The sequence below is a fragment of the Pistacia vera genome, unplaced genomic scaffold, assembly GCF_008641045.1.
Source record: "Pistacia vera cultivar Batoury unplaced genomic scaffold, PisVer_v2 Contig1144, whole genome shotgun sequence".
Taxonomy (NCBI): domain Eukaryota; kingdom Viridiplantae; phylum Streptophyta; class Magnoliopsida; order Sapindales; family Anacardiaceae; genus Pistacia; species Pistacia vera.
Window position 1 is genome coordinate 433,983 of NW_022195187.1, and position 17,533 is coordinate 451,515.

The 17,533-nt window shown below is 32.4% G+C and overlaps 2 protein-coding genes across 4 annotated transcripts; both read right to left on the minus strand.

Annotated features, from left to right (window-relative positions):
- Positions 1-217: 217 nt before the first annotated feature.
- On the minus strand, positions 218-3,088 carry LOC116145660 (serine carboxypeptidase-like 48). 2 transcript variants are annotated; one of them, XM_031431113.1, is made up of 8 exons: positions 2,700-3,088; positions 2,125-2,293; positions 1,869-1,988; positions 1,625-1,768; positions 1,378-1,528; positions 1,196-1,284; positions 838-1,096; positions 218-749 (listed from the first exon to the last, which is right to left on the minus strand). In XM_031431113.1, the coding sequence occupies exons 1-8, from the start codon at positions 3,023-3,025 to the stop codon at positions 493-495; spliced, it is 1,515 nt and encodes a 504-aa protein (XP_031286973.1). In that variant the 5' UTR covers positions 3,026-3,088; the 3' UTR covers positions 218-492. The 2 variants fall into 2 exon arrangements, with proteins under 2 accessions (XP_031286973.1, XP_031286980.1); XM_031431120.1 differs by having other exon boundaries at positions 2,125-2,342; positions 2,700-2,862.
- A 3,910-nt stretch (positions 3,089-6,998) lies between these two features.
- Positions 6,999-10,728, minus strand: LOC116145500 (vacuolar protein sorting-associated protein 24 homolog 1). Of its 2 annotated transcripts, none has more exons than XM_031430966.1 (6): positions 10,439-10,728; positions 10,149-10,217; positions 9,565-9,667; positions 8,854-8,975; positions 7,405-7,599; positions 6,999-7,304 (listed from the first exon to the last, which is right to left on the minus strand). In XM_031430966.1, exons 2-6 carry the CDS (start codon positions 10,161-10,163, stop codon positions 7,224-7,226), a joined length of 516 nt encoding a protein of 171 aa, XP_031286826.1. In that variant the 5' UTR covers positions 10,164-10,217; positions 10,439-10,728; the 3' UTR covers positions 6,999-7,223. The 2 variants fall into 2 exon arrangements, with proteins under 2 accessions (XP_031286826.1, XP_031286821.1); XM_031430961.1 differs by having other exon boundaries at positions 10,149-10,225.
- Positions 10,729-17,533: the final 6,805 nt, after the last annotated feature.

Sequence of the window (17,533 nt, forward strand, 5' to 3'; positions counted from 1 at the left end):
AGCATCTTGAATTGCTCTTTGTTATGGTGGGAAATATGATAAAAGATTTGTTTTATTATATCAGGGATTAAGAAAAATCTTTCTGTAGCATCTATCATTTTACATGAGATTCGAATAAAAGAGATAAAGTTGTTCTGTAAAGTCATTACGGGAAAAACGGTTATGCTAAAGTTTGATGCAATAAGCTGAAATTTGTAGTTAATGACACTCGTTTAGATAGGTTCACTGTGCAATCTTTTATACTCATCTACTCAGGAAGCACGAAGATTTACATTTAAATTGAATACACCGGAGACAAATACAAGAAATTAACATGTATAAAATGATTGCTGTGAATAAATATTAAAAAAACCAATTCCAGCCAAGGAACTTTGGAAGTATTGCTGGCAGCAAATTCTTTTAGGTCAGCAGGTGGCAACCATAGTAGACCTATTCATTGCCTGGACTTACCATTCGAAAACCTTGTATGTAAGGACAGGTGAATTGAGGCTATCATGTTCGATAAATACCGTGTTGTGTCTTTGGCATGGCGAGTTGTCCTTGCATCCAGCTCCTTAGCATGTGTAGTGAAGCTTTTGGCTGATCCATGGGAACCATGTGGCCGGCATCGTGAACCTTGAGGAAAGAGAGAGGGCCATGGCTTTTCATTTGCCCTGCATCTGCGCCATCAACTTTGAATGGAAGAGTGGGAGCTGCTCCGAAATCTTTTTGCCCAGACCATTCCATTGCATGAACCCACTTTGAATTTCCTGTCAAAATTAAAATAGATTATGATCATAGATGCTCTAAATGTTGTTAAATGACTCCAGGGACTTCTGGTAAAACGGTAATGCTTACCAAGCCAGTTGCATATAAGGTCATACTCTCCAGCATAAATAAGCGCCCTGATGCCATCCTCAAGAAGGGCTGGAATTCCAACTTCAAGATTCCTCATCCAGTCCACCAGCATTGCTTCATATACCCTACTGCTGCAGGAAACAAAGTCTATGTTTCCGACTCCGAGGGCTTCCCTAACTGATTCCTGGTTCAAGAATGTCTCCATGTTCGAGAAGTCGTAGCACAAGTCTCTGTCACATTTCCTTCTAATATCATAATACTGCAAATCAAAGAAATAAAAAGATCTCATCGGAATTGAACTTGTTTTAAAATAAGGTTTCAAGAAGAAAAATTAAGTATATCTTTTGTTCTTTCTTACATTCACATCTCCTGCTATCCTCATGATCCTGTTAAATATATTGTTACAAACAACATATGAAGCAGAGCAAGCATCTCCCCCCTCAGATTCTGACAAGGTAGATCGAAATGATTTACTAAATGAAAAGGGAGAATAATGCAATGGAATTGAACTTGAACTTAGAGAGGGAGAGGAATTCATACCACAAGTTTTTATTGCCTTTTCACAGGTTGGAATCACCTTCAGGAGGCTCTCATAATCAGATTGGTTAATCAACCTCATGTTCAAAGCATAATCCGGGTATGCTTTGTACTGGATTTCAGGATTAGTCAAGCCATTGCCAATAGCAAATCCCTGATTCAACAATTTAGGGTTAAATCCAACCCTCAAAACTCAAAAGGGCAAATACAGCAACGAAGTATAAATGCTACACAAAAATTTGAGAGATACCTTCAGGTTAATATGAATCCCCTCCTTCGCTTTGTTTCCTCTGTGAACCCGAGCAGCAAAAGCAGGAATGTAATGCCCAGCATAGGATTCTCCAGTAATGAAAAAGTCATTCATAGCATACTGAGGACGCTCTTTGAAGAAAGCCTAATGTTGAAGAAATAACTAATTAAGTTAAGAGTGTTGTAAATTTGAAGTTAAAGATCCCGTTAAAATAGTACTTAAAAAGTCTGGAGATGAAATGGACCTGCAAGAAGTCATACAAATCGTTGCTAACACCATCTTCATCGTGACGAATGTCGCTCTCGTCTGAAGTATAGCTGAAACCAGTTCCAATTGGCTGGTCCACAAACAGAAGATTTGATACCTGCCAACATCAAATGTTTATATATTCACTTTTGGCACCAAAAAAACTTCTTCTTTTACCATGTCCATAAAGGAAGACATGCTAGCAGAGGTTTGTATTACAGAAGACTATCCAGATAATCTTATTAAAATTTTACCGTGTCCCAGCCATAGTCATTCCACACAAGAGACATATTGTTTGCAATATGGTAAGGACCATTTTCGTAAAACAAAGCCAGTTCACTGCTACATCCTGGACCGCCTGTAAGCCATATAACCACAGGGTCTTTTGTGCTATTTCGTGACTCAAAGAAAAAGTAAAACATCCTGCAAATGATCAGATTTTGAGGGAAAGAAGACAAAAGGTCAGGGTCACCTGTAAAATACATATTTCATTAGTTATATGACAGCATTAATTATATGACAATTTTCAGCAAAATTGTTATGTTGAAGCTATTTCATTGACACATACAAAACAAGCCAAAAATCCGTTTAATGGAAGAAACAAAATGACATTTGGGAACTCCTTAACTTTTTAAACTGCAGAAAAATTGTTAAATGCAGCGACTTTTTAATTCCTCTTTTTTATCTTTATACAAAGTTTTAAGTTAAAAAACAAACACTAATACACATTACCCCCAAAAAATATTTATAACCAACTGGTTTCTTTGATTGATTATGCTTTCATAGTCTCAAAACCAATTTATATTTTGATAAAAAGCTGAGGCCATACCTTGCAGCTTGAGTGTGAGGAAGCTTGTAATACCCAGCATGGTGACCAAACTCTTGAACAGAAGGCTTTGGATCACCAAGAGGATTCAAACTGAATTGCTTTTCAACAATCTTTGGAGCCATAACTGAAGTATCAGCTAAAGCAGTGTTGATATCATTTTTGGGAAACAAGTTCAGCCCTCTTATGAGCTTTTCCGCCTGGAGTTTTGGTAAGTAGGGAGTTGAGAATTGTGCTGCATATGAGAATGATAAAATGAGGCAAAAAGTAAAGAAGGAAAAGAGTAAATGAGAGAAAGAAGAAGATGATGCCATTGTTGCAGGCTTCATTTTGGCTATGGAACCAACTCCAGTTTATTTGGGAATATATAGACTTTGAACCTGATAAAAGGGAAGGGGAGAGAGAGGGGGGAAGAAAGTTAACCGTCAAGTTGTTTATCTACACTTAAATTATTATTATTCATTATAATTTATAATTATGGTTTTGTTTTCTTTTTAACTTTTTCTTTTTCTGCTTTAGCTCAACTACTAACAAAGCAAATCTTTCATTATGATTTTGAATCATGAATTTTGCTTGAAAATTAAATTCATAAAAATTCCCCTGCCTTGGAATTGTGAATAGTGTGAAAATAATCATAAGCAAGGACTTTTACAGTAACTTTATTATTAACTATGGAAGTTTCAGTAACCACTCTCCCCCACTAACTGGATTACCTCTCTCTTTTCACCTCTCTTCCCACCAATTCAGAGTTATTTCTTTTACAAATAAATATCAATTAGAATTGATACGCAAGAAACAGTTCGATAGTTTTATTTATTTCTTTCTTTCTTTTGCTCTCAAAATTTTGGTACTATTCCAAGATCTCATCTTACAAGTCAATTTAGTAGGTAAACACAATAATTTAACTACCCCATTCATGATTAAAGAATGTCAATACCAAAGTGCTTTTCTTATTTTTCATTTCAGTTTTGTTTTAAGAAAACTGATTTCACACAGAATCTACAGAACTTGAAATGAAGCATTCATGAATCATGATGCATATCTGCATTATATTTAGAAATTTTTTTTAAGTTTATTCTTTGAAAGCAAGGTTAAGGTTTATACTTTATACTAGTAGCAACCTTATCCAGCAATAGGAAACTATTCCTTAAACTCAATCCAAACATTTTATTACAGAAATAACTTGACTTCAAAGGTTAGACATCAATGCTAGACATTGATTCACTGTCTCGTAATTCTTACATTTTTCATTGATTTAAATATAGAAATAAGAAAAACATTGTCTTTTAAGAAATTAATAAGCTTAGCATTAATGGTATTAATTTTTGTGTAAAATAAAGCCATTGTCATTTCTGTTTTTTCCTCTTCATCGAAAACTCTACATTTATAAAGCAAGGGACATGAACTGATGGACATTGTTTCATCAAGCATATAAAAGACTTCCAGTAAATAGAAGGTTCCTCATTTTATTTATTATTTCAACGTCATTTTGTTCTGCATAAATGTATAGACAAACATTAACCTATAATTGTTGTTTTCAAAACAATATATTGAAAAAAAAAAGAACCAAAGATTAAAAGAGAAAGGTAGGTGGTTTAGATATGGAGGAAGTGTTTGGCGTGCAAGACATGAATTCTTTAAAACATTCAGACGCAAATGATGGAAGTGAAAATTAATCAAAAGCTATAAGTGCTTATGAAATGGAACCCACATGAAGGAAACTATCAAAACCACTTGTCTTTACTCAAAATACTGGAACAGTTACTTCGGAACAAACTAGATCATCCCTGTCACCACTCCCTCTGGACCCACTAATCAACTCTTCAACAAACCAAATACCTCTAAAATTTTTTACATTAGAGAAAAAAAAACCGAGAAGCATGAAAATATTGTCTAAACCTCTTGATAGTTTTAAAAGCAGTCACTAAATCATAAGACTGTCGAGAAAAAACTCTCATGAAAATGCAGTTTTTCTAGTAATGAATCTCATTCTTCTTTTGGTATCGAGGGTGTCTGAGTCAGTTTGTACACACTTCAACTAGTCTCCCAAGATCCTGAAGTTAACGGCCAAATAAGCCTCAAATGATTATCCCTTATTAGTAGTTGTGGGGATTCGAAATTTACAAAAAGATTGGGAGATTAATGATCCCCTTACATCAATCCTCTAGTGCTACCAAAGAAGCCCACAAGTTCTCCATTGATAACCACCGAAAATTTGAGAGAAGTAATACAACTAGCAATCCAAGAGATCAAAGTAATAGGGAAGCCAAAATGATTGAGGATTTCAAGAAGAAAACTCCAATTAATTGAGTCATAGGCCTTCACCAAGTCAACTTTAACAGGGCACCTTTTCTCCTTGGTCAAGAGTCTATTACACAAATTTAAAAAAAAAAATTCTCATTCTTCCAGTTTACAATATATTTCTCTTTATTTGATTTAGTAAACTTAAAATATGAAAATTTGGCTGGCAGAAAATTCAGAGGCTGATAGATGATGTCAAATTGTTAGATGTCAATGACCAACAAATGTGCAAAGTTATGGACGGTGTATATTTTATGTTTATCCCATGAAGAGACATTAAGCTCTGAACCAATAAATAACGTATAGAGTTAAAAAGAAGGAGATTGTCTAAATCTATCTTTTACATAAAAAAATCAAACACTTTTAAAAGGATTTATCGTTATCAATATCAATCAACCCATGCATCTTTGTATAACTTCCTTGTTAAATCTCTAAAACAGAGAAAGTAAAATCTTTTGATATTCAAATGCGAGAACAAATGATAGTTAAACTGAAAATCTTTCCTCGTACTTGGCAACGTATATATAAGGAAATAACAACTTTTGTTTTGCTCTTTGCTAAAGCAAAACTTTAGGTGTCCGAGAAGCAGCTAAAGTGGGTATATTATTTAGAAATCAAGGAGTGATAAATGCACAAAAATATATTGCGGCTTTATGTGTATTTAAAAACCAACGAGAAAATTAACAAAATGAAATGATGCATGAGACAACAATGCAACGTGAAAATTACTCATGCTTGTTATAAAACGTGAAGAAAGAATGATAACGTTTAAATTTTGTAAAAGTAAATTGTTCTTTTGTAAGCAATTTCCCTTTTGATGTTCTTTATGATGAAAATGGTTTCACACCAAATGTAAATGTACGAAGAAACTTAAAATTTTAAGTTGAAATTGTGCAGAAACAAATGTTGTGTTAGTTCGCGTCTTGTGTATTATAAACAATTAAAATGAGTTATTTTTACAGAATATTTTGGGTCGATTCTGTGATTGTTGTACCTTTTGCAACCAAGGATGCAAAGGGCATCAACAAAATCTTTCTGGAGATTATGAGCTTCTTAACTGAAAATAAGTTGGAGTCTAGGATGTTTGCTGCTTTTAAAGAAAATTTAATATTCAGAATATGAATCAAGAGGCGAAGGGTGGCGCGGAAATATTAAGTTTTTAAGTTTAGCGAAGGTGCTTAGACTTTGAAGTTTGAACGCCGTAAATGCTTTTGAGATGTGATTTGATTTTAGTCTTGGAAGCAAGACGTTTCAAAAAGAAATCTAAAGTTGGATATTTTGTAAAGGCATTTTGCCCAAATCTAGTTGAGCAGATTCTTGTCGTCTAGCAGAATTGAATTAGAATTAGGTAATAGGTATTGACATAGATGAAAACACAAAAGCCACGTAATCTAAATTCCAATGGATAAATATAGACCAAACACACAGATTACATTGTTACAAGAAACCCCAAAAAAAAGTAGAGAATAATACTACACAAATAACCCTCTCTCACAATCTAACATGACAGTTCGTAATTGATCAGTTTATAATGAATCCCACATGAGTCTGGCATGAATCCCACATGAGTCTGGCATGAATCCCATTACTTAATTACAAACTGACCAATTGTGAACTGCCACATCATAGTTATGAAAGAAAATTTGTAAGAAATGGTTATTGGTGTAATATTACTCAAAAGTAAGTGAGACACCAAACGTGTTTAGGTCTAATATGATTAAAACCCAAATAAGCTTGGCCCCGCACGCCATACTAAGCTTATCCTCCGCCAGCCCTGGAGCTTAAACGGACCAGAGTCCTAGATAGATCCAACAGGACCGTGTTGAGTTTATATATGTCACTTAACTACTAATAATAAGAAAAATAACACTCTTAAGTTTATATATGTCACTGAACTACTAATAATTAGAAAAATAACAAGCGACAATTCACTAATATGGTTAATTTCCACTCAATCATTAAGAATAGAAGGAAGACACAACATGTCTAATCTTATTACTATGTTACAAATCACCATCAGATGATTACTTAATGATCGATCAATATTACACGGATAGCAGCTAGCTAGTTTGTTAAATGCTGCTTTGCACATACAAAAATATTTTCTCAGTGTTCTTTCTTGGTGTTAGACTGGAAATTATAACCTTTATCATGAGGATATATGCACATTAATGTACTCACATTTTTCTACACTCTGACGGACAAATGAGACAAGACAGAGTTTAGTTATGACCTAACTTTGGCAAGTCGGGCCCTTATTGCTTCTAGTTCTTCCTCGTCATCAACACCCTCAGCAATGGCTTCCTCCTGCGATAGTCAATTAAAGTTCAACAATCATGAGCTTCCTTAGAAAGTAGAAAGGAAAACAAATGGGGAACTCACAATATGACAGTTGTGTCACACATACCTCTTGTGCAGTTCCTGCTGTCTGAGGAGGCTGCTTCGCCTTTTCCTTTCTGACTGCTTCAGGTAGCTGTGCAGCAGTCTCACCTGCAATTGCTGTCAAGACCTGATCAACTTCTTCTTCTATCTCTTCTTCTATATCATCAAAATCTAGTGCTGAATCAACAGCATCATTCACAAACTCCTCAATCACCCCAGCCTAAAAGATGAACAATGATAAATATAAGCCATCAGTGTCCAATTAAAATACTAGATGGAACAGTCAAAGAAATTTTATGTTATTTCTTTTTAAACTATGAAAGTAAAGGGTTCATTCTTATTCTTATCAAAATTTGAACTTCATACTTAAGCCAGTGGTACAGATGCTGATAGTCCTATGTCATTCATCCAAGTCAAAATTAGCAGAAGGTTTTGGTTTCTGGAATCAATTACTATCGCTCAATACTGGTACTTAGGAGAGGAAATATAAATTTCAGTGACTAGCAAATACACAAGAGATGATGGTCTGAGCACAACAATATTGCTCTGATTTATACTGATAAAAACATATACTCAGTTAACACAATAACACAAGAGCACTTGACTTGTGGGAAGCATAGGAGTTTCTTGCTGTAGATCTTGTGGAGCTTAAATGACAGGAAACATCTTATCACAAGCAAAGAAAGCAAGAAGACAAGAATTTTGCAGAAGACAAGTAAACCATATAGACATTGAATAAACTTGAGAAAAACAATAAGTCCTCAAAGTATTTTAGACAAGGCACTGGATGTTGAATATCTAAAAAAGTATGGCCATTTCAGAAATAAAAAAAGTTCAATTCTTCAGAGCTATACAGATTAGAGAAACTGAAATTTAAGTGGTTGCATGTGCCAGTAAGGTTAGATAAATAGTTTATATGCTTTCTTTTCTCTTCTTCTTTTCCTACACAAAAGCCAAGATAGAAGGGCCTGGGTATCAAAAAAATAAAATATAAACTGGCAGGCTAGGGTGGAGAAAGCATAATCAATGGTCACATCTAACATATACATAGCAAGCTTAAGCACACAGCAGAGGCCATAATGCAATCCAAGAATCTATAGCCTCTGTAGCATTACTCCTAAATGCTTCGACTAATGGAAAACAACCTAACAATGGTAATTAAACTTCCGATACAAACTTTAAACGTATCCACATGTGAATGATTGAATAACAACATATCAAACTAAAGGATCAACTTACTCCACATCATCTTTCAATTAATTAAAATGAGGGAATACAAGAACAAAACCTCTGGGACAACCCAGCTTCGATACCAATTAGAAATACCATTAATTCCAAAAACATAAGTGATAGGAAATAACCCTATAATAGATTAAAACTATAACTCAGACCTAACAGTATAGTCCAAACAAAAATTCTTGAGATAATCCGTCCATTCTTCGCTGTAATATAAAACATCAGTAAGAAAAGGTACCTTGGTCATTTCTTTGCTAAACTCTTGCATTGTGACAGCTACTTCTGGAGCCTTCATAAGGTTATTGACAAGCTTCATAACTTCAGCACTTTTTTCCAAATGCCCCACAGTTCGGGCAATTGCTGCAATAGTAACCAAAAACTAAGAACATTAAAAGTTTAGGGAAAGTTTGAACAGACCAACAAAATCACCCTGAAGAAACAGGTTAGGAAGGAAGTTGGCAACAAATTTAAAATTATTGAACAAAAAAGAAATAGGATTTAATTTGCACAGAAAAATATATTTTAGTTGCTAAAGTGTTACATGAACTATTGTGGCTGCAACAATACGCATCATCAAATTAAGTAAGAAAACAATAAGATAACAGATGATACAACTCTTTTAGGTTTTCAATTCGTCAATCTAAGCATACTTAGCTGCTATAAGTTGAAGATAGGCAACGTTAAAGATACAACTACACTAGAGTTCTGAATAATATGACATATATAAGTAACTTAAATTTGATTTTGGTATTAGAAGTCTCCATCCATACAATACAACTAGCCACAAAATTGATCCCTCCAAGATATAAACAAGAAGAACAATATCATTGTGATTTAATACGGACAATATAATCTCAGTAGAGGTGCCAAGGTAGATCCTATCTGTCACAGGTAAAATTTCTTTAGAGCAAAAAGTAAAACATCAACATAGATGAGTGAAGCAACATACCGACACTTTCCCCAAGGTGCATTGATATTGAGTTCATTTGGGCCTTATTTTCATAAAGACGGTTCACTGTTCTTTTAGAATGCACAAGTTCCTTTGCAAGTGCCTGAAATAGGCAATGCAACAAAAAGAAATTCAAAACATCAGAAGGCAAGAAAGATGATGCAAATGTACTTTTCCCATTTAACAATAATAATATAAACACAATTCTAGCAATGAGTTAAAACTGAACAGCCAGTTGCACAAATATGAATTGTTGTCTTAATCAGTAAAAATATCTACTTCATAACACGACATGAAAATTTTGCTTAGAACTATAGAGAAAAACATCCAAATCCACAAATCTTAGCCTAACACTGTAAATGTAAATTGTGTGTGTTTGTGGCAATCCTACCTAGATCATTCGGTCTAAGTTTTATCCCAAAACATTATTTGAACTTTTTCGTATATATAACATTTCAGTTCCTTTTTTATGCTTTTAGTAATCAAACTATGTTATTAACTAGGCATAATGTTTAAACATGGTGAAAAATAAGTTAAAATTAACAAAATTTATCCATTCTCTAAAGAAATGAAGTAAATAGTACCTTGGCAGAGACCATGTCGTTTCTCTTAGCAGCATCTTTAATAGCTTTCTGTACATTTCTCTCTTCTCTCTGTATATCTAAACAGAAAATTACCCGTTAATAAAAAGCCTAAACTAACCCTACCCAAAAACCCACATTCTCGATCCAGTACCACCTCCACAACAACCCCCACAACCCACCCCCCACCCCCACCCCCCCGCCAAACAACAAAAAAAAAAAAGCCCAGAAAAGAAGAACTTTTATTTTAAAAAAAAAAAAAAAAGAACTAGATTATAGAAACTATTAATTACCTCGAATTTGGCGCTCAATGTGTCGGCACTCCTGACGAAGCTTACGTTGCCAATCTCTCAATTGCTGTTGCGGGTTTGGCTTTGGCTTTATTATGTTCATCACTTTCTCCATTCCTCTCTTTCTCTTTGTTTATCAGATCTTTCGAAATTCAAAGTCCTCCTTTTCTTTCTCGTAAATATTTTGACAACGGGTTCTGGTTCAGCTGTGTTAAGATTAAATTTCTTTAAAACCAAAAACGAGATCAATCAGATTTTTAATTGTTCAATATAGTCGAAGGATGAATACTTGAATGCACTCCAATATATTTTAAGTATACATCAATCAGATTAAATTTCTTTCCTGATTTGGACCTTTTGGGCTTTATTTTTTCTTTAAAAAAAAAAAAATTAAACGGGCCTGTAGGCATTTGATTGGGCTTAGGCTTGATCTATAATTAATTATGCTAAGATGATTTTTATACAGTAGAACATTATGATTATGAGCCTTTTTATAACCATAATGTTAAGAGAAATTAAATTTATTATTATAAGGAGGTTATAATTTAATAGAGGTATAGTTACAAGAATTATTGTTTTAATTTCTTATTTTATAATTCATATTTTAGTAGAATTAGGATTTCAATTCATTGTTTTAGTAGTATTAGAATAACACGGAATGGATATCAAAGAATCATTGTAAAATTGAGCGATCAGATTCGACAACTTTACTATACTAATCAAATAGATATTAATGTCTTCCTCAATAATCCAAATGAGTAACTAGTCATGTATGTTTTAACTGAAAAATAAATCATTACTAGATTTAGACAATAAGAGAAAGTAGATAATCTTGAAGATGATAGTACGAAAATACCTAAAAATTCATGCCAAGAAGCTCTAAACATGCTTGGGAGCTAGAAATATTTTGGTTTCAATAAGAAGGTGTCCATTCTGATGACTTATTATGTACCCGTAAGATAAAAGATGTGGTAACAACTCTAAAGTATAAATCATTGTCTCAAATAACTTTAAATAAATATTTTATTTCATCATAAACCTTTAATGTAATATAGTATATATTTTTTGCAATATGTATATAATTATTACTATGTAGAGGCAAGTTCCTTACAACAGGACCTAAAAAAATTATAACTTATTACAATGTGAAATTTATTTTTATTTATAACTAGCTCAAGTTGAGACCAAAAGTTTTTATGACTACATAGAAATTATTCTTATATAGAGTATTATTATATAGAGATTCTACCGTAGTTTTAATTTAGGGCATATGCACATATTAATTCATTTTAGGAAAGTAATTAGCAGTTGATGATAATTTATAGAGTGATAGATACCAAATATTATAAAAGTAAAGAAATGTTTGTCATCTAAAAACATTGAATCAAGTGACAAAATTGACAAGTTGTAGGNTAGTCGAAGGATGAATACTTGAATGCACCCCACTATATTTTAAGTATACATCAATCAGATTAAATTTCTTTCCTGATTTGGACCTTTTGGGCTTTCTTTTTTCTTAAAAAAAAAAAAATTGAACGGGCCTGTAGGCATTTGATTGGGCTGAGGCTTGATCTATAATTAATTATGCCAAGATGATTTTTATTCCGTAGAACATTTCTATAATTCAATTAAATTTATTATTATAAGGAGGTTATAATTTAATAGAGATATAGTTGCAAGAATTATTGTTTTAATTTCTTATTTTATAATTCATGTTTTAGTAGTATTATGATTTCAATTAATTGTTTTAGTAGCATTAGGATAGCACAGAAATGGATATCAACGAATCACTGTAAAATTGAGTGATCAGATTCGACAACTTCACTACACTAATCAAATAGATATTAATGTCTTCTTCAATAATCCAAATAAGCAACTAGTCATGTATGTTTTAACTGAAAAAGAAATCATTACTGGAATTAGACAAGAAGAGAAAGGAGATAATCTTGAAGACGATAGTACGAAAATACCAAAAAATTTATGCCAAGAAGCTCTAAACAAGTAAACATGCTTGAGAGCTAGAAATATTTTGGTTTCAACAAGAAGGTGTCCATTCTGATAACTTATTATGTACTCGCAAGATAAAAAATATGGTAACAACTCTAAAACATAAATCATTGTCTCAAACAACTTTAAATAAATATTTTATTTCATGATAAACCTTTACTGTAATATAATATATATTTTTTGCAATATGCATATAATTATTACTATATAGAAGCAAGTTCCTTACGACGGGACCTAAAAAAATTATAACTTATTACAATGTGAAGTTTATTTTTATTTATAACTAGCCCAAGTTGAGACCAATAGTTTTTATGACTATATAGAAGTTATTCCTATATAGAGTATTACTATAGAGATGTTCTACTGTAGTTTTAATTTAGGGCATATGCAAATATTAATTCATTTTAGGAAAGTAATTACCAGTTGATAATTTATAGAGTGATAGATACCAAACATTATAAAAGTAAAGAAATGTTTGTCATCTAAAAACATTGAATCAAGTGACAAAATTGACAAGTTGTTGGCCATGGCCTTTGATATTTTTTTTTTTTTTTTTTTTTTTTTTTTTGAAAGTGGAGTGTCGACCAGTTTATGCTACCTTAATTTATCAACATAGTCAATTAAACACTCTATAAACTCAAAGGACCAAGGAAGTATAATGTTATTAGAAATGTGTGTGCTTGACACTTGCAAAAATTCTTGCAGAAGTTTCAATTTTATCTCTGCAACTGCTATTACTGGAAAAGAGATGCTCCAGAACGATTCAGGTATGCAAATGGATATATTATAATGACGTTGTGTTTATTGTTTCTTCATCTGTAAGCTCACTGCTGATAAGGTACTTGACCTAAAACATAAACTATCCTAATCCCTCAATAATTTACAAGGAATCTATGGACACCCAACTAATTTCCAAAACTCCATGTCCGCCCTGTACCTAAACCTTCATCTAAAGCCATAGCATAATTTATTTATTCCTGGATTAGAAATTTAATTACATCAATGATACGTTTTCTAAAGTGGAAAGGCCTACATTAAAAAAGTGTCCTCTTTCTACTTTTCAAATAAGGTCAGTATCAAGATGTCGTAGGGTTAGCTTTCTTCTTTTTGATTCAAAGGCCAACATCAGATTGTCAATCGCAACTGATATTTACTCACTAAACATACAGTAATTATTGTTGCTTTAAATTTCTCGGTACGTAAAAAGAGTAAACGATTTTTTTCCACCAAGTTATGCCTTAATGACATTTTTCTATTCAAAAAGTTTCAAAATATTACTTTTTCATCCAAAATTTATATTCCATTAAATTAAACTCAAGTAAAATACAGAGCCAAATTTAATCATTTAAAACCATAAATTGATATCACTCGAGTTTTAAAAATCAGCAGCACATGCATGCGCGCTGTTTGTCCTATAACGTTTGCAAATTGAAAATCTTTTGCTTATGCAATAACTTTGTTGTTATTAATAAATAAACTCTGAATATAATGTATGCTTTTGTTAATAGTTTGAAAATACGTGACTGAAAGTAGTTTTCAAAAAATCTTGATAAAAGATTTCATGAAAGCAATGTTTTTGTTAGGCCAATTAATCAACCATGAAAGAACCCATCTTGATTAATTAAGCATCAATATTGTCACACTTGAATATAATTAAAGTGATGGAGATGCTTTGCTTGGGTAAAGGGTAATTAAGCATTTAAGCAAAGTGTGAATTATATTTTAATATATTGGTGACCATTAAGGTTGTATTATTAAAGAAAATGGGCCCCGAGAATCTGTTTTAAGAATTTCATTTACCTTCACAGAGTCTCCCAATATGATTAGATTAGGCTTTTATTGGACAAAATGATTTACTTAATTATCACTATTATTTCAACTTTTTAATTAGTATTGCAAAATGATTTTACAAGTAAAGTAATATCCATTGTATATAACCTAAGAGATTGTTATGACGGTTTGCTCATTTCATTGAGTTCTTGGGTTCGAATTTTAAGGTCACCTACCAAATTATGATTTACCTGATCCTTTGGACTCGTAAAGTGTTCAACAGACTATGAGAATTAGTTGAAATATATACAAGCATGCCCAAATATATATATATATATGGTCTTTTGGGCTCATAAGATGTTCAATAGACTATGAGAATTAGTTGAGATGTGCACAAGCATGCCCAGATATATATATATACACACACACACACATTGTATACATTCTTGCTTTTTCTCTCATCATAATCACACAAATTAAGCACAGATGAAGGAGTCATTCAATGAGAGAATTCAATCTAAATAGCATTAATTTTGCTCAATCTTTTATTCTTATATATGATCTTATCCCTATTATCACTATTAAATCAACTTTAAAATGTCTTTTTCACGGAATGAAGGGAGTTTAAGGGAATCGTATATGATCTAAAACAATCCTAATCAAGCTTAGAATAAGAATAAGAGATAATTAGTCTCAATATAAATCATAAGAATGCTAATTAATTTGAACATGTTTGATTTTACAAGTAGAATAACATAAGTTGTATATGTTGTTGCTATCATAATCGTATATATATTCTTTTAAAAATACGGGAATTAGGTATAGAGAAAATTAAGCACAAATCAAGGAGTCATTTAATGAGAGATTAACATATAAATTGCATTAATTTTGCTCAATCTTTTATTTTTATGATCTTATTTCCCTATCAATACAAACAAGTCATAGAAAGATCTTCGCTGGGCTATCCCGTATCTTGTCATTTTCTGTGGAGACCTTACTCTAAACAGAATTAAATACTAATCTGAAATGGAAATATAATTGTTTTGTAACGTCTCAACCACCATACTGTATAACTTCAATATTTTATATATGCAGCGTGGAACCTCATTATCAGTTCGTTGATGACATTAAATTACTTTGTAATATACAAGGTGGTTGAATGGAAGACAGTGATAAATGCATTAAAGAGGTAACCTCCATTAACGAGTAATGAAAAAATTAAGAGGGCATTTTCATGTACATCCAAAAGATTGATCTCAATAACTAGGATGCAAGTTAGAGTGATTTTTAATTACAATCTGGATTCAATCTGGTTGTGGTTTATAGCAATCAACATATTGTTGTATGTGTTTTATTTTTCATGCAAAAAAATTGTATGAAATCCGACATTTTCACTCTCTTTCTACAAATTATGCCGACAATGTCATGTTCTTTTCTCAAACTTCAATGTTCTAATTTTCTGTTTATAGGATGGTTGAAATAATTCGTACGTATTTGCAAATGTTAATGTGAACATTAATAAAAAATATTTTGGGGCCATGTATTCCATAAAGGTGGGCGATAACATGTATTTTCTTGCTTGAGAGTGCCTCTTTTGTAGACTAGTTGCTATGGAAAATAGAAAACAAAAAAGGGTTGTGTTGGACTTTGGACGGCCATGGGCGATGTCCTACGTGATGGGGCCACTTGGCCGACACTGATGCTTACATATTGATTGACCTTTCATAAACCCTACAATTTATTGGAAGAACCCTTACCGGTTATTCTTATCAGAGTGTGAAACCAGATATGATGTAGTCATGCAGAGGCAATCTTAATCATATATATCGACAACGCCTTGCTACTTTCAATCTTTATTTATTTATATTGATTTAAAAGCTTAAGCTCATATACATCTTCATGTACTAGCAAAGCTAAAACAGTAAACGTGGCCTATTGAACTCTCGACAATTCCAAATTATTAACCAATTTGTATTATAGGTATGTTGTGTGAAAGAAACTTGGCGACGATTATTCTTTTTTAAAAGTAGTTGTTGATGAGACAAAACAAAACACAAATAATTATGTCTTGAATATAAAACAGATGATTATATCTAATATATGAGGCATTTTATGTCACCATTTAATTAACCCAATAAATAAAGACTAATGATGTCATATATCTCATATTGTGTGAACATGAATTTAGATTAATTTATGAGTTTCGATCACACCTCAACAAAGTATATTTATTTTGTGGGAAGAACAATTTTTTTTTTATTTATTTTTTTTTTTATGACTAGGGGTATTCGGGACAGTGTATGTGCATCTCAACTAATCCTTTAGGATACTGGCCGAGTAAAAATCTCTAATGGTTTCCTCTATTAGCAACCGAAGAGGCTAAGGACTTGAACTCAAGATCTCTTAAATAATATACATAAAAGTCTCTTTCGATTACCCAGAGGTAATTGGAAGAACAATTTTTCATCAAACTAAAAATAAATTCGAGAGGTTATTATATGTGTGTGTGTGTGTTATATTCAGGGAGTAGTAAACTTAAGTAAGCTTTCCCTTAAAAAAGCAAGGAAAGATTTCATAGTGTGAGAATCTTTGAAGGGTGCACAGTTTCCATTAATTTCTTAAAAATATGTGAACATTCTTTTAGCCAGTCGGTGTATTTTGGTCAACAACTCCACAAACTGATCTAACATATATAAATTATCTGTACGAAGCACTGGGTCTAAAATCCGGCAATATCACATGGTACAATTATTTGGAGCAGAGAAATAAATTAAATTTCATTTTCTACTGCCATAACCCATAAGCAATCCCATTCTGGATCGGTTAATTTCAAGCACTTGGAAGTGCAAATGTTTTTGAAATTGATCTCAATATCTCATATTGTACGCCGCACAGTACTGGTATTTGAGTATCATAAATCCAACAGCACCAGCCACCAAGAAGCCAAATTGTCAATGACTTCCCCAATTGAAAATTATTCTTTATCTTTTCTTATCATAAAAAGCATAATTAGGTGACTTAATGATGTTTCTTTATAGTTATCCATTGTACGTTGTCATAAAATTATATCTTGTTGATGCTTTGAAGCAACCATGGTTGCCGACCGAGCAGCAACGCACCCCATCTTTTCAGGCTAAATGTCCTGATTGATAGCTCTGGAGAAAATATGGTAGATGCCATTTTTACGCCTTCAAGAATTCCCTTCCAATTGACTGCTTAACTTACTTCAAATTTTTTTTGGCTTCTTTCTTATTCAAAACTTTTAGTCAAACTTAAAAGGTGTAGTTGTTTAGTAGGTTTCATTTTGCTGTTTAAATTATC